This window comes from Dasypus novemcinctus, chromosome 5 (genome assembly GCF_030445035.2).
Source record: "Dasypus novemcinctus isolate mDasNov1 chromosome 5, mDasNov1.1.hap2, whole genome shotgun sequence".
NCBI classification, from domain to species: Eukaryota; Metazoa; Chordata; class Mammalia; order Cingulata; family Dasypodidae; genus Dasypus; species Dasypus novemcinctus.
This window is the reverse complement of record NC_080677.1, coordinates 55,664,303-55,687,968: the sequence shown is the minus strand read 5'-3', so window position 1 is coordinate 55,687,968 and position 23,666 is coordinate 55,664,303. Positions and strand designations below refer to the sequence as shown.

General features: G+C 37.8%; 1 protein-coding gene across 2 annotated transcripts in view; it reads right to left on the bottom strand.

Annotated features, from left to right (window-relative positions):
- Positions 1 to 23,666, bottom strand: part of SLC25A13 (solute carrier family 25 member 13) — a 185,142-nt gene that overhangs the window by 138,169 nt on the left and 23,307 nt on the right. For both annotated transcript variants that reach the window (XM_004470737.4, XM_071215167.1), the window contains exons 2-3: positions 17,376 to 17,429; positions 8,066 to 8,208 (exon numbers count right to left, since the gene is read on the bottom strand). In XM_004470737.4, the coding sequence (XP_004470794.1) occupies positions 8,066 to 8,208; positions 17,376 to 17,429 (197 nt within the window). The remainder of the gene's footprint in view (positions 1 to 8,065; positions 8,209 to 17,375; positions 17,430 to 23,666) is intronic.

The window sequence follows — 23,666 nt, the reverse complement described above, 5'->3', positions numbered from 1 at the left end:
CACTGAGAAGCCATCAGAGAAAGCCATCCTGCCCTACTCCCCCGATGCCGAGAGGACCCCTCGTCACCCAGGAGGTCCTCCAGACAAAACGCTCTGAGCCCTGGCATTTAAAGTTTCTTCTCCTCTCTCTCAAGGAGCTTCATAAATTGATTAAAACTATCACTGAATGAATTAAGACAGGGGAACACAGAAAACTCTAAATACAAGGGGCTATTATTAGAAGGGAGAGGCTAGGAACCCATGACATCGAATAAGATAAACAGAGAGAATGGGGTGGCCTGGGTGGGTGGTCTCTCCTAGAGGCGAAGCTGAGCAATCCCCTGATTTGAGGTGTCCTTGAAAGGCTTTCTATTGCCCTAAAGATAAAGAGCCCCAATGCTGACTATGAAGTCCCTCCGTGGCCTGGGCACTGCCTCCGCTCCTCCACTGTCCCCTCCACTGTCTATGCTCCAGGCAAGCCAGCCCCAGCCCTCCAGCAACAAGGGCCTCTGCAACCGCTGCTCCCTCTGCCTGGAACGCTCTGCCCCCCCCCCCCCCCCCCCCCCCGTCCCCGACCCGTCGTCGTCCCCCCGCCCCCACCAACCAACCGCTTGCCCAGCTGCTCCTCCTTCACATCTCAGCTCAAATGCCACTGACAGGGAAGCCTTCCCTCTGCCTCCAGGGTGTATGAAGTCTCCCATTTATTGTCTCTCACACTACATAACTCCTTCATGGCATTTATCACAGTAGAAATTCAAATTTTTTGTGGTTCTCTGATTCATAGCTGTCTGCCCTGCTAAATTAGAAGCTCCAAAAGGGCATGGTTTATGTTTTTTCCCACCTACCATGCTTCTCTCTACATACAGAAAAGTGCCAGGCACCAAGACAAGGTTCTCGAATAGCTTGAGCGACTGGATGTGCTAATTGAGAAGCTCCCAGCTTGGAAGGCTGACCAGGTTACATCCTCAAATCATTAAATTAGAAATGTTAGTGCTGGACGTGGGCCATGTGTGTGGATCCTTTAGATCCCACTGCCAACAAGTTTAGAGTGTTCGGACCCTAAGTTTATGCAATGCACATGTGTTAATTTCCATGCCCAGAGTTCAGTCCAAACCTACACATCCACAAGGCCTGAGTGAAGAAAGAGCCATGGTCTTGTGGAAACATGGGACAGGCAGGGGTCTCTGCCTGGCCAGAGACACAGCTTTCCTCTCTGGACCCTGGAAAATGTCTTGAAGTAGCCAAAAACTCCTCTGGAAGAAGTTTTTTCTTCCTGCATCAGGCTGGTCCCTGGTCCCAGAAAATTCTTAGCAACTACAGCCTTTCTAATTCCTCAGAGAAAATAGCTATGTGAGTGTATTAGTTCCTTTCTGCTGCTGCACAAATTCCCTCAAGCAACAGAAGTTTATTCCCTTGCAGTTCTGGAGGCCAGAAGTCTGAAATCAAGGTGCTAGGCGGCTGGCACCCCTGCAAATGCCCTAGCAGGGAATCTGCCCTCGCCCCTTCCAGCGCCCAGTGCTTCCAGGCGTTCCTTGGCTTAAGCTGCATCAGTCCAATCTCTGCTTCAATGGGTACCCTGCCTCCTCCTCTTCTCTGGGTGATATCTCCCTCTGTCTCTGCCTTACAAGGACATGTGTGATGGCATTTAGGACCCACACGAATAAGCAGAATAATCTCTTCATTTCAAAACCCTTAACTTAATCACATCCACAAAGACCCTTGTTCAAATAATGTATCATGTACAAGTTCCAGGCATTAGGAATTGGTACCTTTGGGGAGTGCCATTATTCAACCTACCACATTGATCCCGCTGGCTTTCTATGAAAGAAAGATAAATCCTTCTTAGTATATTTACCTAAGTTTTGGCAAGGATACTTGATACAGAGGCCAGATACTGGGCTAGACATTGGGAGAAACTACAATGTCCACCTGTTTCTTGTACTTAAAGAACCACAATGATAGACAAGTACCTATCTGAAAATGACAAATTTCAGTACACCATGACACCTAGTTGTCATTTTTAAAGCCCAAAGTTATCAATAGTTTTTCAAACTTTAATTATGTTTTGCACTGAAATCCCTTTCCCCAGTCAAACCAAATGGTAATATTCTCAAAGAACCTAGCCAGACAAAAGGAGTTGAAGCCAGAATTCTCCTATCATTTGTGTGTGTTGTGTTTCCACAGCTTCTATAACATAATTTTCAAGGAACAGTTGATTTAGGAAGAGGAGTTATGCCTTGTGAAACTTGGCAAATGGTATACTTCCAAAGGAAGGGAAAGGAAGGGAAAATGAAGGAATTATCAGTTTTAATATAAAACAGATATGAGTTATAATACCTTCATGTGACATGAATAATGAGGGGCTGTGTGTGTTGTGGGCAGGGTAGTAGGGGAAAGGGCATGTGAACATCCTCTCAATAGAGTTCTAGAAGCCCTAAGAATCTCACAATTACAGTGGAGAGTCCAAGAAAAACAATAATGAAAGAATCAGAGATTTCTATTTTAACTGTAGATATTTGTGGGGTTTTTGGTTTTTGTTTGGAGGGTCAAGGAAATATGGGGTACCAGAAAATCATTTAAGCTACCAGATAATCATTTATTTTGTATATTAATACAAATACTCCTTGAAATGACTAACAGATCATTTGAGTAACTCAATTTGATAATGATGATATAGGGTTGAAGAGCATGGAGAGCTCAGACAGACAATGCTCACAGCCTGGCACTACACTCAGGGAGGTTAAATAACCCACCTTTCTCAGTCCTTTTAGAGAAAATTATTGTAAAGCATATGGTAAGCCATAAAATATCTCTATCCTTGGAGCAAGGAATCCCTCTCTTCAAAGTTCTAAGGAAGTAATTAAACAGAAGGGCAAAACAGCATGTGTATTTTCACTCTGATGTTACCCAAACTAGAAAATTAGAAACTGAAATAATTCTATGAGGGCATGATTTAGTAAAGTATGGTACATCAATCTGATACAACGATGCAGTCATTTCACACTGTTAATATTAATAGTATGCAAAAACATGGAAGCTGATTGATATATTTTGAGAGATTATTAAATAGTATTATAATTAAAATGAATTATAATTATGAAGAATATCTATGCAGGTTAGAAAATTATAGAAGAATCTGAAAAATTTAAAAATATTTGTGTCAAGGTAAAAAGACTGGGTGGCTGTTTTTTCATTTTGGAAATGTGATTTTTTTCACTGTTCTACTGATTTTACAACTAAAATAATGGTAAATCATACAGCAAAGGAATCAAGGTCATCTTGCATGCACCATCATTGTAAACCCAGACATATAAAATAATATAGTATCTAGAAGAAACGGTCAAGACAGAGGGAATTATAATATTTGAAGAAGAGGCAGCTTGGAATAAAGGAAAGGCCATGAACTTTGCAGCCAGACAAGCCTGAGCCTGGTACCAGCACAGGCACCTTCTTGAGACAAAATGCTGGAACTCTGGAAGCCTTAGCGATCTCATCTGCAAAACGAGGCAAACAAAGCCAACATGTCAGATTTGATAAAACCTTTTGGAAAAAATGTATATATAAGTGTTATGGTATAGTATAATATAGTATAGTATAGAATAGAATAGTACATTAATGTATGCATGTAAAATGCATGGTATATTGTGGACATCAAATAAATTTAAGGCTATATTTTTGGAGATTATACATAAAAGCCTTTTAGAAAGAGCATATGTGTTAAGGTGAGGGAGGGATAGAAGAGAAATTAAAATACATTAAAAGATATTACAATGATAAAAAGTTATGATCTATGAATAAACTAACATATTAGGGACCAAAACTTTCACTGAAAGAGAGAAAGAAATGCAACATAAAAGACAAGGAAAAAAAATCCTTGTGATGGTTAAGTTCATGTCTCAACTTGGCTAGGTCATGGTGTCCAACTGTTTTGGTCAAGCTAGCACTGGCCTGATTGTTATTGAGAAGATATTTTAGGGATCTAAATCATTAGTCAGTTGATTGCATCTATGAATGATTACATCTACAACCAACAAAGGAGACAGCTTTCAGCAATGAGATGCCTCACCTAATCAATTGAAGGCCGTAAAGGTAGAACTGATAATTTCAGCAGTCAGAAGGAATAACTTCTATCTCTACCTCAGCCAGCTTCTCCTGGGGAATTCACCTATTCCTTCACCAGAGTTGCAAACTTGTGGCCTGCCCTACAGAATTCAGACTTGCCAACACCTCCCCCCTGCCGCCGCCCTGTCACATTAGCAAATTCTTATAGTAAGTTTCATAATATTTACATAGATACATATGTGCATACATATATCCCTGTCAGTTCTGTTTCCCTGGAGAAGACTAATACAATGTTTACTAAAAAGAACCAGGGCTTCCTGGAGGAAAGGGTGATTTGCAAGTCAGAGGCAGAAATATGACAAGATGAGCCTGGTACGCCTTACTGTGCCAAAAGCAAGGAGCACTGAAAGACTAAAAGGAGCAGCTTGAAGGGACTACCATTGACAAATTTGGGAGAATTACAGCATCTAAAAGAATCACTAGTAAGTATAATACATTGATTTAACAATTAAATTATATTAATATATTGATATAATTGATTGAGAAAGAAAGAAAGGGAGATGGTAGAATAAAAGCCTTTATCTCCTGAAGAATGCTAGCCAATAAATGTAAGGGGAAATGTTAGAATTAGAGAAATCACCAATTTTTCATGTAACAGCATAACTGTTTTAGGAAAGGATTGTCATGGATGCTAAAATCACTGGGTGAAAAGTTGCTGGAAAACAAGATATCCACAGATTCTCTATAAATTATAAAGCAAAAAATGATACCCTTACAAATAGAAATATCTCAAAGATACCACCTTAACCAAGAGATCAAACTTATTATGAATGTTGGGACAACATGCTTCCTGAGGATATGAAATCGGTGGTAAAGGATATCTCCAAATTTCCATCCAAAAATGAAACCTGATTCCAATCATGAGGAAACAATCAGGCAAGTCCAGAATGTGGGACCTTCAACAAATAAAATAACTGGTCTGGGATTTGAAAAGTCAAAGTCATGAAAAATAATAGAAGGCAAAGGTCTGTTTCAGATTAAAAGACTTAACAATTAAATGCAATATAAGAACCTTGACTAGATCCTGATTTGGAAAAAAAAAAATTTAATGAAAAAAAATTTAAAAAAACAACAACAATGAGCCATTAGGAGTAGATGGTGGATGAGGAGATCTGCTTTACTTGATTATGGGCTGGATATGAGATGATGTTTGGCATGATTGCTAATTTTCCTAAGTATAATAATGGTTTGGTGATCACATCGGAGAATGCTCTTATTATTAGAAGATAAATGACTCTTTTAGTTTCCTAGGTTGCTTAAAGCAGATACCATGAAATGGGTTGGCTTAAACAATGGCAATTTATTAGCTTATAGTTTTGAGGCTAAGAAAAATATCCAAATCAAGGTAACATCAAGTCAATGCTTTCCTCCCAAAGACTGGCTGCTGGAGATCCCTGGCTCCTCTACCAAATGGCAGGACAAATGGCAGCATCTGCTGATCTCTACCTTCTCTCCCGGGATTCACTGATTTCAGCTTCTTGTTTTTGTGGCTCTCTCTGTATTCATTTCTTTGAAAAGTACTCCAGTGAAAGGATTAAGACCCATCCTGAATTAGGTGGGTCACAACTTAACTGAAGTAGCCTCATCAAAAGATCCTATTTACAATGGGTTTAAACCCACAGAAATGGATTAGATTAGAACATATTTTCTGGGGTACTTGAAACCACCACACTGATGAAGAATGTTAATTTTCTTAGTAGATAAATGCTGAAGAATCACGATGTCTGCAATTTATATTTAAATGGTCCAACCTAGGAAAAGGTAATTATTTGTGTTCCTATGTTTGTATGTGGGTAAAGAGAGCACAAAGGTAGCAAAATGTTAACAATTAGCCAATCTAGGTGATGAGTATATATTCACTGCATTATTCTTTCAGCTTCCCTACAGTTTAAAAACATTTCAAATTATCAAGCTAGAAAAAAATAATAATCTCAAAGGTTTAGCCAGAGAATTCTTCTTGCCTATGAGCTTGGCCACACTTTCTCTGAACAGAGTACAATGGAGTATGGAAGCAACCCAGTTTCTCTGAGAAAAGTGTTGGCTAGAATAAATCTATGTTCTGCTTAGCTTCTGTTCAACAGACTATTGTGAAATATGCCTCAGCTCCTCTCTGCACCATCACAGAGGCAATGGAATGGAAGTAAGGCCTGCTCATGCATATTCCCCTACCAAGCAAAGAATCCCACCTGTGAGGCGGGTAGAAAACAAAGATAAAAGTAAAAAAGCAAAACAAAACTGAACCTTCTTCTTCCACTGGAACAAAGGGAGAAGTCACAATCCAGCAATCCCCCAGCAAATTGGAGGAAGCCTATTTGCCAATTTCCTCCCCATTCATTCCCAATCTTCAAGTTCTTCATTTTATAGGCGTTATTTCCATGCAAGATGGGATAACAGCGTAACCAAGGGTTAAGAATGAACAAATAATTATGATCATGCAATCATTACATAAATGTCTTTGTACTTCCAGTAAATCATAAAATAGCCAAAGTTGATATCAGAAATTACTGAAACTGGCTGAACGATCCTCACCCTTTGCTTATGACCATTTCTAACTAAAAACCTCCAAATATGATTATTCCAAATGGATCTTACCCTTGTATGTGGTCACTTCTCCTTGCAATTATGATTATTCCAGATGGATCTTACCTTTGCAAATGAACATTTCTATTGAAAGGGTAACCACTTCACCTTCCTCTGTCTAATATCCATGGGAATATCAAAGCTGACCTTTGATGCCTTGACTGCTAAATGATTGTACCTTTGTTTGTGAACTCACCCAGGTTTGGCCCCACCCCCATCCTGTTTAGCCCCTCAATGTTTATTTATGAAGAAATCTGTGTCAGCTCCACTCCTCACAATTCATTAGCATCCTGATGTTACAAAATATCAAAATTAATGCAGTTCCAGGAGGCAGTGACCTTCTTTGCTTGTACAAACAAACTCTTTCTCTCTCTGAAACCCTGGTGTCTCAGGAATTGTTCTTTGGAGTGTGTTTGGAAGAAAGACTCGCATATGCCCGATATCAACAGATGAATAAGTAAGGGAAGTGCCAGTGAAAACTGAGAGCCTTTGCTGTGCATCAGGAAATTTATTTTGGTTACATCTCATAACACTGCATGTAGGAAAATCAGACATATGAAGATCACAAGAAATGGAAGAAGCTCAGAGCTGGAGATCCCCACTAAAGGCTGATAGGGGACTGGGGAATGCAATCTCTCGAAGGAGGTGCTGGCAAGCAGTGAGAATAGAAAGCTAGGTCTACTATAATATACATAAAGAATGCAGGTTCTAGTAGACTATGCTTTGGTTTTCAAAGGACATTGTTGTTCACATTAACAAGAGTTTAGAGTCCAAAATTCTGCCTTTACAGTGAGATTCAGCTGCAATCTTACATGGCTTATGAAAAACTCCCCACCCCCCCACCCCAGAAGAAGTAAAAAATCCAAAGGCATTTTGCAGAATATCCCATTTAATGCTATATGGTCAGTCTCCCCTTCAGCTTTTGCAAAGTACCTTTCTGAGGGTTTGGAATCATCAACTTATTCTATCTGCTAGATTCATATCATTTAATCATACTGAGGTTTTAAAGGTTATTTAAGCAGAGGGAAAGATTATAGAAAAGTTAAATTCACAAAGCTATGTTTTATATTTACTCATAATTTTTACTGCTGCCTTGAAAAATAGCAACATAAACACTCCTATATATCTTTACCCTGCCTCCTCAATTACAACTGTTCTGTGAAGCTAACCATTCTTTAAACTAGTCAAGAAATATACATCTGGAATTCCCAATTGTGAAATGACCACTGAAGGAAATGTTAAGGATATCATTTCTAAAATAATTAATATTTACAGAGAAAATGCTATTAAAAGACGGGAAATTATACAGTGACTTGCTAGTCATTAAAGAAACAAAGATGTTTAGGGAAAAAAAGCTAAATAATATAATTTAAAATAAACATACCCATCTTTGGTCTGATCCACTACACCACTTAAAAGTTCCACAGTCTTTGGATTAGGCTGGCCTTCTCCAGAAATGTTTAAGTATCGCGTAACGAAGTCATTGGGAGACATGAAAAATTCACCATTCTTTTCAATGCTTGCATACTGTTTAAAAAAAAAAAGTTATATATTTGATTCTTTAAAGTATATAACTATGTGATTAACATGAGAAGCTGAAAATACTGAAAGGATAAAATGTCAGTTATGATAATATAGTCTTCACAATGGCAGTTATTTCCCATCGCTTCTAAGGAAAAACAGAAACGTTAGTTTTGTCAAGTCTTATGTTTATACAGTGGTTCTCAATTAGGGGCAGTCCCCCTTCTTGGGACAAGTGGCAATGTCTGAAGACCATTTTGGCTGTCAGCAGTTGAGCAGGGGGAGGTGCTACTTGCGCCCAGTGCACAGAGGCCAGGGGCGCTGCCAACGTCCAGCGAGGCAAAGGACAGCGCCCACAGCAAAGTATTATCAGCCCGAATGTCAGTCGTGCCCAAGTGGAGAAGCCCTGGTCTACGCAGATCTGGAAAAACAAACTATAATATAATTTGCTCTTTAGCAAGGACACATAGCGTTTTTATTACATGGAATTAGTTATAAAGTCACGGACAGAAGCTACCTAATTCTTTTGCCCCCTTCTGCTTCAAGGGATCAAGGATACAGGAAAGACTGACAGACTAAGCTTTGGGAGGGGTGGGGCGCAGGGTGGGATGAGGACGTGTGGCTAGTTGGGTGACAGAACCACCCTGGAGGTCAAAGTCCTGGGGGAGGGAGGAGCTCCTGAAGTGAGGCGGTGCCAGCTTCTCCCCTCCATCTGCAACCCGTGAGTAAAGCCTGATTAAACCTGTTTAAACAGTCAATTGTTATGTTAAATGTTTCTAATTCTAATGTCAATACAGTATATGCCTTGCTTAGCTACTCCACAATTAGCTCTGGAGTCCCTCAGACCTGAGCTGGGCCAGCCTCTGCCTCTTACCAGCAAGCTGTATAACATCAGGTAAGTCACTCAGGCTTTCTGGGCCTCTGTTTCCTCATCTGTAAAATGGGGATAACAACATTACCTGCATCAGGAGGCCTGTACTAGAAATAAATGAGATAACCATGGCATATACTTAGCACAATGCCCTACACACAACAAGCACTTTATAAAGGTTTTACATTTTTTAACACAGTGCAAGAGAAAGGTTCAAATATGGCCCAGTGCTCCCTCTCCACCCCCCGCCCCTATTCCTCAGGTAGCATTTAATTCAGTTAGTGGGAAACAGAGAAGAAAGAGTCATATTTTCATTTTTTTCAAATGTGGCAAAATAAACCTGAAATGTAAAGAAAATGTCAATGCTAATTTCAGCAATCCTCTGATTTAGAACTATACTTATGTTTGCTTCTAGGAATGAATAACTAATTTAAAAACACATTTTAACGCTTCCCCTACGGTTAGACATTTAGATTATTTCCAGTATGGAGCATTATAAATAAAGTTGAGGTAACCAGCTTTCTATGTAACGTTTGTCCAAATTCCTGGCAATTTTTGAAGGTTAGACTCCTGGAACAGAAAATTTTGAGTCAAAGGACAGGAACTTTAAGGCTCTTGATACTTATTATCACGCTGCTCTCCAGAAACGATTGTACCAATTTATATTCCTACCAACAGTGTGTGAACATGCCCTTTCCTCCTGTTTCCTCTGTCTATCACATTTGTTGCAAATATTTTTCCAGTTTTCTGTTTCTATATAATTGAAACTGTGCATTTTTTCCTTCTTTGTGGTTTTTTCCATTACTTCTAAGCTAAGAAACTAGTCCTTCTTCATCTCAAGACTCAATATTCAGCTACATTTTCTCTTAGCTTATTAAGTGGATTCTTTTTTTACTTTAAGTACTTTACTTCTCCAGCTCTAATTTTTTCCTTCACATAATCACTTGGTTGTCCCACAAATGCAAATCAAATCTCACTTCCCAGTATTCAGGATGCCACAGACTAAGTTATCACATGCCACAGACTAAGTTATCAAAGTTATCACATGCTCATCAGGAAGAGGCAGCATGGCAGGTGGGCTCCATCTCCAATACCCATTCTGATTGGGTGGCAATGGCTTGCTGAAGCCAAGACACATTTTAGGTTGCCTCCAAGATCCATCGGAGAATGCTAAGATGATCAACGGTTTATGTCACCACCACAATAGGAAATATTCCAGGGCTATTTTTTTAACTATATCTGTGTATTCCTGCAAAATTATGTACACCTTAACTGCTACAACTGGAGAGTAAGTGCCATCAGGGCAGGGCTTTTTGTTGCTGTTGTTTTTTCTGTCCTGTTCACTGCTGTATCCTCCTAGACTGGTGCCTGGCAGATAGTGAAACATGTTCAATAAAAATCTATCAAATGCACAAAAAGTTAAGAAAATGAGCTTTTCTTCTTCTCTTAGCCATGATCACCTTTTGAACTTTATGACCTTTTCCCAAATGACCTTTAGAATCACTGTCAAATTGCTGCCCCCCCCAAAAAAATGCCATTGAAAAAAATAAGACAACAATGCAGCACCACTACTCATCCACTAGATAACGAAAAAGAAAATAATGTGTTTGCAAAAAGTGGAGCAAATGCAATTCTCACACTAAACTGGTAAACCAATATCTACTAAAACTGAACAAACACATACACATAACTATAGACCCAGCATTTTTATTCATATGTATATCCCAAAAGAAATATGTATGTATGTATATGTATACACACACATATATAAAGTCACCATAAAATATGCTGAACTGTCCACATCAGCATTACCTGTAATGGCAAAAAAAAAAAACCAAAAAACTAAAAATAATCACCTCTCAACCAAGTGCACAGTGAATGGATTGTGGTCCAACCATACAACAAAATACCATACAGCAATAAGAGTAAACCAACCATGACTATGTACAACATGGACCAACCTTATACATAAAATGGAAGTGAAAGAACGAACACAAGAGTACATACTATATGATTCAACTTCAATAAGCTGAAAAACAGACAAAACTAATGCAAGGTAATGAGGTCAGTCACTTTAAGACCAGGTGGGTACTAACTACAAAAGGCAACAGAAGGTTTCCAGGGCTGGTATCATGGGTATATTCACTTTGTGAAGACTCATGGAGTTGTACATTTATGATTCATGTACTTTATAATTCAATAATAAATGGTTTATCCCAAAAAAAGACAGCAAGTCAAATGCCTCTTCACCCTTTTGACAAAGTCCTTTGAGGTACAAAAGTATTTAATTTTGAGGACTTCCCATTTTTTGTTGTTGTTGTTGCTCTTGCTTTGTCAAAAGGGTGAAAAGACTGCCAACTCAATGGGAGAAAATATTTGGAAATTACATAACCAATAAGAGTTTTCTACCCATGATATATAAAGAGATGCTATAACTCAACAATAAAAAGACAAATGCTCAAAAGACTTAAATAGACATTTGTCCAAATTTTTTAAAATGCATGAAAAAATGTTCAACATCACTGTGACTAGGGAATGAGATATATTTCATACTTATCAGAATGGTGACTATTAAAATGACAATAAACTATTATACAAGTGTTGGAGATGATGTGGAGAGATAGGAAAGTTTATTCACTGTTGGTGGGAATGTAGACTGGTACAGCCACTGTGGAGAACTGTTTGGCAGTTCCTAAGGAATCTGAATACAATATTTACCACATGACCCGGCAATACCGCCACCAAGAGGAACTGAGAGCAGTGACACAAACAGATATCTGTGGGGGCAGTGGGGGTGAATGGGGACCTCATATTTTTTAAATGTAATATTTTAAAAAAATGAATTAAAAAAAACCAACAACAGATATCTGCACATCGATGTTCATACAGGTATTATTCATGATAACCAAAAGTTGGAAGCAACCTAGGGGTCTGTCAATGGATGAATGAATAAACAAATTGTGGAGTACACACAACGGAATATTATGTAGTGGCAAGAAGAAATGAAGTTGTGAACCATATGACAATGTAGATGAACCTGGAGGACATTATGTTTTGTGAAGGAAGCTAGAGACAAATTTTCAAATACTGTATGACTGCACTATTATGAACTAAATATATTATGTAAACTCTTGAATTAGTAACTAGAATATATGGCACCAGAAAATAGAATGAGGTTAGAGACTGGAAAGTTGAGGTTTAATTTGTGCAGAACTGGTAAAAAGGTTTTTCGTGAATCTTTAGAAATGAATAGAAATGATGAAAGCACGTCATAATGTTTATAACTAGCAGTGCTAATATATGGGTATAATAGTGGTCAAAGGGAAAGTCTAAGGTCATGTACATTACTAGAAGGAAAGCTAAAAAAGTACCATGGGACTGTACAGCATAGCGAATTCACAAGTGAAACATGAGTATGGGTAATATTGCATATATAAGACCGTTTTCCTTTGAAACAGAACAAGTATATGTTAATGCCATAAGATGTTTATATCAGGCAAAAATACAACCAAAGCAAACTATGGACAGCAGTGTATAGTAATATATTAATTTTCCATTAAGGGGAAAAAAACAGAAATAAACTAAGTGAAAGAAACTAGACAAAAGTTACTATATATTGCTTGACTCCATCAATAGAAAATATAAACACAAATAAATTAGAGAGATGGAAATAGGATAGCAGCTAGGTACAGCAGGGCAAGGATAGAAAGATTGAGAGGTGATAATTAAGGGGTAGAGATTTTGTCTGTCTATTTTATTATCATTATTTTTATTACTATTGGAGTAATGAAAAGACTACTTTGACTGAAGTGATGAATCACAACTCTGTGATTATAACAAATATCAACAACTGTATACTAGAGTTGGATTGTATGCTTAATGAATATGTATCAATAAAACTGACTGAAAATCAATAAATACGCATATATATATAATATGAAATTACCATGATGAATATCCATTTAAATTAGGTGGTGTTTAAGTGGATGTTGACTGTACTACGTTTTTTATTATCTGTTTGTTTGAAAATGACTATAAAATGGAATTAGAAAAGTTAAAAATGTAACTAAGTTCCACAAATGTAATTAAGAATCACAAATTTAATTCAGTACATTGCTATTGATCAAACAAATGCAAATTTAAAATAGGGTATAATTTTTCAACTACCAAGTAGCACAAAGTTTTGTTGTTGCTGCAGGTTATTGTTTATTTTAATAATAATCTAAGTGATGACATAATGTGGGAAAATATACACCCTCATACTCCCACCAACAATGTATATTGATACGACTTCATGAAAGGCTGTCTGCCAAGAGGAATCAAAAGTATTAAGATATTGTTAAACTACCCTTTAGCCCAACAATGTCATTTCTAGGAATTTATCCTAAGAAAATAATGCTGGGTATATGCAAAAAATGTAGGTACAAGACTATTCATTAGTGTTGTTATGATAGAAAAATAGAGGAGACAAGTAAACCTCTAATAATAAGGTCTGGTTAAACAAATCATGGTAAGAGAGCCATACACAAGAATAGAATGCAAAATTTAAAATATTAAAGAAATACATTCCATTATAGCAAAAGTTATTTGTAATATATTAGGTTAAGAGAAAAAAATTAGATATAAAACAGTATTTTTCTCCTGTTAAGAAAAAAGGGTATATATACACATATACAGAGATATATGGAGACAGATGGGAGGGAGGGAAACTACTTATAAATAAATATATAAATTTATACACCCAAAGAGTATAGACCTGGTAGTCATAATTACTTCCACTCTCTCTCATCCATTCTACAATATCATTTTCAAATATTCCTACAAATGTCTAAAGTGTTCATTTTCCACTCCTGCTTCCACAACCTAACTCAACTTCCGCAGGATTACACCAAGGCTGCCTAACTCACTGCCTTGCTGTGCCAATCTAATCTCAAACCCTCCTCCCTGCCACTGTATTACTCAGAAAACCATCAACGGCTTCCTGTTGTTTAGCAGAAATGCCAAATACCTAATTACCTTTCTAATACCCTGTTGTATTTGGCAGAATCCTCGGCACAGAGTTGTATTTAAATAAATGTTTGAAGAAGGAAAGAGAATCCTTCAACTTGGAGAGGCTGTTGACTTCCAAGCGGGTCTCCATGCCTTCCCTGGCATGTAGACCTCTTCCCCGAATGTCTCACGACCACCCTCTTCTTCCTCAGTGCATCTCCATCTCCATCTAACCCTCGAAGCTCAAGTTCTTTCTCTACAGAGCCTTCACTGACTGCTCCCACCATGGAGAAGACTTTTTCCTTCCATTTCCTGTGGCATTTGCTTTAATGACACGTGCACACCTTTCATATATGCTGACAGATTCTTGACCTGCCGCATGCCTGTAAATCTGTTCTCATATAAAATCTTACTTTCATTAAGACTCAGTTCTGCTTATACTTCATTCGCACATCCCACTCACTGCAGGGTTTCATGGTATTTTATTTAAATTTTAAGTACACAAAACATACCTGTTTAAATTAACACAAAGCATCACAGAAGTATTAGGCAGACAAAAAATGCCTGTCAACACTTAGATTAGAAACAAAATTGACTACTTAGGGAAGCGGATGTGGCTCAAGTGATAGAGCTTCCGTCTACCATATGGGAAGACCTGGGTTCTACCCCTGGGGCCTCCTGGTGAAGAAGAGAAAGCGTGCCTGCGCAGTGAGTGAGTGCCCACATGGTAAGCCAGTGCCCTGCACCAAGTGAGTCACTCAGCAAGATGATGATGCATCAAAAGAGAGACAAGGGGAGAGCCAAAGTGAAGCACAGCAGAAACCAGGAACTGAGGTGGTGCAACTGACAGGAAAGCTCTCTCCACATCAGAGGTCCTCAGGATCAAATCCCAGTGAATCCTAGAGGAGAGAAAATGAGAAGAGAAGACAACACAGACAGCAAAAGCAGCAGGGCGGGAGGAGGGGAAGGGGGAAAACAAATAAATAAATCTTTTTAAAAAAAATTGACTACTTAGACTTCCACTTCCATATCTAGACAAAACATCACCAGCCAATTATCACAATCTTCTTGTGTTAACAGCCTAAATAATGAAATTCAAATGCATTAGGCTGGGAGGTTTTACTCCAAGTCAGCCCAAGACTCTATGTCCTGGGGTACCCCAGGCTAGAGGCTACTCCCTCCACACTCGTCACTCTTACCACGCTCTCTGCTTTAGCACATGCTGTTTCTTTTGCCTGGAATCATCTTCCCTCCACCCTAAAACCTTCTTCTATGTTCTCCACTTGATAAAAATCCACTGGGCTTGAAGCCCACCTCAAACATTATTACCTTTCTATAACTTAAATGGCACGCTCTAGGAAGATTTAATTAGTCCTATATTACTTTCCTGCTAATTAATACTATAATAGTTATTTGACCATATTTCAGTTTTTTTTCCTCCACTTACACTTACACAAAGACAGAGAGAGGAGGAAGAGAGGTGTATAAGGGCAGGAGCTATGGTATATGCTACTTCATATCCCCAACACCTAATATGACTTAATACAGTAGGCAAGATTAAAAAAATAAAGGTAAAATTGATTTTAACTCTTCTCCCCAAAATAAAATAAAGAGCCACTACTGTGCCCATTTCTGTCTGCAGGCTCCCTTTTCTTATTTATCCGCCTCCGTTCCACGGGCTCTCTCTGATCTCCAGCGTGGGCCCAACGCCCCTGCTACCAGCAGAGCTGCTGCAAAGGGCACTAAGGAGCTCCTCTCCCAGCTACAAAATACTCCTCCCTCTAACTAGTTTAGTAAAGAGAAGGTTGAGCTATTTCACATGGGGTTTTTATTAGGAAGAAATTCAAGTCAGGAAAGTTATTTAAAATCACAGTAAAGGAGACAAAATTTACAGAGTGCATACTGCTGATTCACCCTGAACTGAAAAACCCAGCCACAATGGAGCCTGGCACAGCCCACGGCACCCCAGTGCCCATTCTTCCCCTCATTGCAACACCGTCTGTGGAGGGTGGTAAACAGCGGAGCCTCAGCATGCCCAGCCAGGGTGGATTTGTATGGTACCACTCTATCCAGGCCTGGTGAGATCATCAGAGCCTCTGCCAGATCCGCAATCCCTTCCAAGAACTGCTGATCGCTGTGTGTTCAGGTCTGGTTCCCCCACATCATTCCCTCAGGCTCCAAATCCGATAAAACTCTCACTCAAAAACCACGGAGCCCAACCACCAGAGGGATGGAGAATGCTCACCTAGGAGGTCCCAACGATTTCACCCCCCACCTTCTGACCCACTTACATAGAAAGTCTACAGGTTCACATTTATTTTTTGTTATCCTTACAAACTAACCTTTTCTTTTTCAAGTACTATGATTCCAGATGAATAACATATAGGTGCTTTGGCATTTGGATCCAAAGTAGACATGTATTGTAGTATTATTCATTGCCCAATATCACACCAAGTAAGTAAAAGTGAGTCTTTTCAGGGAGAAAATGTAGCTCAGTGGTTGAGCACATGCTTCCCATGTATAAGGTCCTGGGTTCGATGCCCAGTACCTCCTAAAAAAACAAACAAAGAAAGTGAATACTACTTTTATTGTAGTATTATTCATTGCCCAATATCACACCAAGTAAGTAAAAGTGAGTCTTTTCAGGGAGCATATGTAGCTCAGTGGTTGAGCGCCTGCTTCCCAAGTACAAGGTCCTGGATTTGATCTCCGGGACCTCCTTTAAAAATGTGAGTCTTTTCAGTGTAAGAGGCTAAGAAAGAAAAAGGAAATAAACATGTGTGGTGTTCCTTATGGTCTAGTATCTGCTACTATTGATATTGAGGTGTCACCTCACAGGGTACCCCAGATGTCACAAAATGATGATGATGATGATTAATGACAATAGACTTCTACCAAGAAGAGATGAGGATAGGTCTTCTGGCTGAATGAAGGATTACTGAGATGTTTGCAGAGAGCTTTAAATGCCTTAGGAAAAAAAAGTATTATCAAACTGCACAGGTCAATCCTGGAAAGGTAAATGGGCCACAAGACTAAATCCCCAAGAAGCTCCTTTCCAATACCAGACAACATGAGAAACAAAAGAAATTAAAATTTAAATCATATTTCCAGCCCAAACAAATCACTGACAAATTTCTTACTTTTTAAAACGTATGTATATAATTGTAAAAGATCTCTTTCTTATGTCTTAAAGATAGTTTTTGGGATTTAAAAAAAAAATACAACAATGAAGTAAAGAGCTTTTTGAAAATAATCTATAAAAGTTACAGAACACAAATCAAACAAGAAACAAAATAGATTCCTTTATACTGACCTTTAAAAATATTGTTCTAAGCTCAGCTGGATCTGCTCTCTTGGTTAAAGCCACCTATAAATAAACATAAAAAATGTTTATATTATTAGAACAAAGCTGAGAAATCAAACTTGCAGACTGAAAGAAAATAAACTCCAGGTTAGAAATTAGTGGATTTCATTTTTGTACTTAAAGCACCAAATTTCCCTAGTGCATAAACTTACTCCCTGGATTTTAAATTAGACTCCTTATGCGGCTTTGAGAATGATAACATTCTGTGCAAGAAAGCTGTAGTTAAGGCTCCTAATATCTAGTATACCATTAAAAAAAAAAATGAAGAAAAAATAAAGTTGAAACAGGTGCTCTTTCATAGGGGAATATTAAATATTAAAGTACCACTTTGTGGTATTCTTTGTGTTTGCAAGAAAATATATTTCTTACAGAATTCAGGGAACCAGATAAATCATACTAACAAACCAAAGGGAATTACTTCCCATGGTCCCACCACAAACAGGCATGTATACCTGGACATGCCAAGATGCCCTGCCTTCTCCCTCCCCCAACTTTTATTTCAATAAATCAAAAGTCTCCAAATGTATGACTATTATTCTCCACCTTCTAGAAACACAAGGGGCTGTGGTTACCGTCCAACAGCAAAATTTGACAGATTAGCTTAGAATAGGTGTTGTGCATAATTCTCCAGGCCTCAAAGTCCAAAAACATCATTGGGGAAAAAGCAAGACAAACTTGAACATGGCTGCCCCCGGCCAACACAAAAGAGTCCTTATGTGGAACCAAACAGTGGGCTTATTCAGCGACATCACCCAATCCTGCTGGCAAAAACCGTCATGAGGCTGAATTCTCACCAAGCACAGTGTCACCTCATGATACAGCCAAGGTGGGGTTCCTGGAACCACCCCAACACTGGAGCCATGTCGCTATCCACAGGGAGATTTATGCAAATTGTTCTAAATCCCTTCTGTGTTTGCAAAGACTCTTCAGAGGTCTTTGGACAATGGGTTCTCTGTCTCTAAATATGTAACTGCCTGAGCACCTTGGCCAGCCAATGTCAGGAATAATTTTATTAACTAATCACTGGAATGGGAGGGATAGACTTTCTGAAAGAGTTGGTAGGTCAACCTTATTTCCCAAAGCAAGACTGATACCTCTTTTAATTTCATTTGAATACCTGTAACCCTCAATGCTATTTTTTATTCACAAACAGTTCTGACCTGTTTTTATTTTTTTAATCCTGAATTATTTAGTGTTCTCTGCTGTTCAATTAAGGATAAAAAAATAGATTGCTAACCAAGCTTAGACTGATGTATACTGCTTACCTAGACATTTCAGAAAGGAATTACCTCCTTAGAGGTCTATATTCTGAGGAAGGATTGGTAGGATGAACACTATTGGCGAAAATACGGGTGGCATAAAATGCCTCCATCCTCTTCAAGAGCAGGCAAAATTCCTTCCTCAATGATAATAGTTCCCCATCTCATGACAGTCCCTAAGTAACATTTTTAAAAGGGCATCTGGTAACGCTAGGTTTTTAAATCATTTTCTACTTAAATGCAAAGGAAACTTTCAACAAAATGAACTATTCTTGCACTATTTGGGTAATACATCCTTTGAAATCTAATTAATTCACTAAGCCATGCACGTCTTAAGGCATTCTCTGGGCAATGCACTTTCAGAGTGAACTTCCTCTGCCCTGAATTCCCACAGCATGCTTCTACTTACTATCCCCACGTTCAGCATCCCCCACCAGGACTCCATCTCTGTGACGGAAAGACACAAAGCTTTACTTTCTAACTCTTGCAGGGTCTAGGGCACAGGAGAACACAAGGGAAAACAATTCATTTAGTGACCCAAAGAATATATGAAATCTAAAAGAAAACATTCTATAAGTCATGTCGTCTAACAGTTATCTATACAAAGAACACTTTATAACATCTCATTGGATTCTCACAGCAAATTCAAGAATAAGATATAGCATGTATAGAATTGTCCCCATTTTACAGAAAGGAAAACCAAGGCTCAGAAGAGATCAATTACTTTCCCAAATGTTCCACTGAACGCCAGTTTATGCTTAAATGTCTTGGTGTTCTCGAACCTGGGTTCTGCCTCAGTTCTTCCATCTCCTGCTGTTTCTTCCACTGATGCACAATCTAGGCAGCTTCAAACTGAGCTTAACTTATGCTATCTGCTAATATAAAAATGCCTAAAAATTAAGAATCTCCCAGTTTCTCCTAGGAACACCAGTATGTAATATCCATCCAGTGCTCTGATTAAGACTGTGTCTTTACCCTAGAAGAAATAGAAGACTTCAACAAACTAATCACAAGAGATTGAAACAGTCACCAAAAACCTCCCAATAAAAAGCCCAGAACAGGAACCTTCACAGGTGAATTCTACCCATCATTCAAAGACAATCTAATACCAATCTTGCTCAAGCTCTTCCAAATAATTGAACAGTAAGGAATGTGAGTAACCTCATTCTATGAAGCCAACATCACCCTAGTACTGGAACCTGATAAAGATACCACAAGAAAAGAAAATTACAGATCAGTATCTCTAATGAATACAAATGCAAAACTCCTCAACAAAATACTTGCAAAAAAATCCAAAAGCACATTAGATGAATTTATATACCACAATCAAGTGTGTTTTATCCAAGATTTCCAAGACTTTTTCAACATGAGAAAATCAATTAGTAAAACAAACCATATTAATAATTTGAAGAGAAAAAATCATATGATCCTGTCAATTGATGCAGAAAAGAAATCTAACAAAACACAGCATCTTTTATTGATAAAAACACTCCAAAAGATAGGAATAGAAGGAGGCTTTCTCGACATAATAAAGTGCATGTATGAAAAACCCACAGCTACCATTGTACTCAATGGTGAAAGACTGAAACCTTTCCCATTACGACAGGAGCAAGACAAGGATGCCCAGTACCACCACTGTTACTCAATATTGTGCTAGAAATTCTAGCTAGAGCAATTAGGCTAGATAAAGAAAAGATACCCAAATAGGAAAGGAAGAAGTAAAACTTTCACTATTCACTGATGATATGATCCTATATCTAGAAAATCCTGAAAAATCCACAACAAAGCTGCTATAATAAACAAGTTCAGCAAAGTGGTGGGATACAAGATTAATAAGCAAAAATCCTTAGTGTTTCTACATGTTATTGATGAACAGTCTGAGGAGGAAATCAGAGAAAAGAATACCATTTTATAAGAGCGTGTAAAATTCAAATATTTAGGAATAAACTTAAGCAAGCACATAAAAGGGCCTCTATTCAGAAAACTACAAAATATTGCTAAAAAGAAACAAACAAACAAAAACAAAACAAAACAGAACAAAGACGACAAATAAATGGAAGGACATTCTGTGTTCATAGACTGGAAGACTAAATATCATTAAAATGTCAATTCTTCCCAACTGATTTATAGAGTCAACATACTTCCAATGCAAATTCCAACATTTTTTGCAGAAATGGAAGAGAAAATTGTCAAATTTATTTGGAAGGGTAAGGGACCCAGAATAGCCAAAACTATCTTTAAAAAGAAGAATGAAGTTGGAAAACTTTCACTTATAGACTTTAAAGCTTATTATTTATATACAATGGCAAAAACACTACAGTAGTGGCATAAAGATAGACAGACTGACCAATGAAATCAAATTGAGAACTCAGAAATAGGCCCTCACATCTACAGTCAAGTGATTTCTGACAATGCTATCAAACCCCCCCAGCTGGGCCAGACTAGTCTATTCAACAAATGGTGCTGGGAGAACTGGATAGCCATAGCTAATAGAAAGGAAGAGGACCCCTATCTCACACCTTACTCAAAAATTAACTCGAAATGGATCAAGAACCTAAATACAAAAGCTAGAACCATAAAAATTCTAAAAGAAAATGTAGAAAAACATCTTCAAGATCCTTTGATATGTGGTAGTTTCTTAAACCTTACACCTAAAGAATGAACAACAAAAGAGAAAAATAAATGGTACGTCCCCAAAATTAAACACTTTTGTTCTTCAAAAGAATTTCAAGGAAGTAAAAATGCTGCCTACTCAATGGAGAAAATATTTCAAAACCACATATCCAATAAAGGTTTGATATCCATGTTTTATAAAGATACAATACAATTCAATGATAAAAAGACAAGCAACCCAATTTTAAAAACAGACAAAAGACTTCAATAGACTTTTCTCCAAAGAGAAAATACAAATGGTCAATAAGCATATGAAAAAATGCTCAATATCACTGGCTGATAGGGAAATGCAGACCAAAACTATAATGAGATACCATTTTACACCTTAAATAATGAACATTATTTAAAAAAGAGAAAATCACAAGTGTTGGAAAGGATGTGGAGAATCAGGAACACTCCTTCATTGTTGGTGGGAATGTACAATGCTGCAACTTCTGTGGAAGACAGTTTGGCAGTACCTCAAAGAAGCTGAATTTAGAACTGCTGTATGATCCAGCAATCCCATTACTAGGAACATACTCAGAAGAACTGAAAACAAGGACAAGAACTGACATTTGCACACTGATGTTCAGAGCAGCATTGTTCACAATTGCTAAAATATGGACCCAGCCCAAGTGTTCATCAACTTATGGATGTATGAACAAAATGTGGTATATATACATAATGGCATACTATTTAGCTGTAAGAAGAAATGAAATCGAGATGCATATGACAACATGAACAAACATAGAGGATATTATGTTGAATGAAATAAGCCAGACACAAAAGGACAAATACTGAAAGGGCTCACTAATCTGAACTAAATACTATGAGTAAATTCACAGAGATAAACTCTAAAGTATAAGTTACTACAAAATAGAAGGTGGGATGAGAATGGGATCTGATACTTAATGGTTAATTGTAAAATTGTGGAAATAAACAGAGTTGAGAGTAACACATTATAATGAGTATAACAAACGCCGCTTATTTATAAATGTGATTGTGGCTGAAAGGGGTAGTCCGTGTAAATGTCAGTTGAAAGCAAACTAGAGAATAATCTAGGGAATATAGCACAGGGCTTTCGATGGTAAATGAAGATCGTGGATAATAGTAAACAGGTAAAAATGCTCTTCTTTTACAAAGTGCTAAGAATATAGTGATACATGGGAAAATTATAACTAATGTAACTTATGGCTGATAGTTAACAGTAGCATTCTACAGCAATGGCAAGAAGATATTTCAATACTAAGGGACAATAATAAGGGTGTATGAAAGGGTATGGGATTTTTCTTTTTGGAGTAATGAAAACATTCTAAAATTTGACTAAGGTGATGACAGCACAACTCTGTGATGAAAATGAGAGCCACTGAGTGTACACTTTGAATGGACTGTACAAATCATGGGACTGTATAACATAGGGAATCCAGTGGTGGATAATGGACTGTAGTTAACAGGACAAACATGAGAACATTTTCTCCTGAATGAAAACAAATATATAATACTAATACAGGGTGTTAATAATTTGGTGGGTTGGGGGGAAAATACAGCAAATGTAAGATATGGGCTATAATTAGTAATATTTTGGCAATGCCTTTTCATAGTTTGTAACAAATATTTCACAACAATGCAAGGTGGTGACTAGGTGTATTGGAGCCTTGTGTGATGATATGCATGTTTTATAAATTCACAAATTATACACTGTTTACGTATGTTGATATATGAATGATACACTTCAATAAAATTTTATTTTAAAAAAAGAATATGGCTTTAGAGTCAGACCATCATGCATTAGGGGGCATACTTGGCCTCTAAATTCACAGGATGAGGGACTTGGCACAGGTTCCCTTGCCTTTCAGCCTCAGTTTCCTTATCTCTAAAATGTGACATCCTGGATAGTCAGACAAGTGACATGAGACAACTACATAAAATGCTCAACACCAAAAGATCCACTGTGAAAGTGTGCAATAAATGGTATTTATTATTATTTATATTATTTAAGAAGGATGCTTACTTTCTACTATGTTTATTACTAAAGTGTTTTAAGTGATAAGTGCTTCATAACTCAGGGGGGAGGAATTGGAACAGGGAGGGAAGGGGAACTCATGGTCTTCAGAAACATTCACAAACCATGAAATGAACATTGGGATCATCTCAACTCATCATCCTCTATGCTAACATAATCCCATCCAAGGCTTCTTCCAGAAAACAGTCCCAAAGTTCCAGATACAGCAAATGCTTCATAGCCACTAAGGAATACCCATGAGGCCCACTGAAACTTATGTCCTGGGCATGTTCCATTTAAGCATCGATAACTATGGTTCAAAGGGAG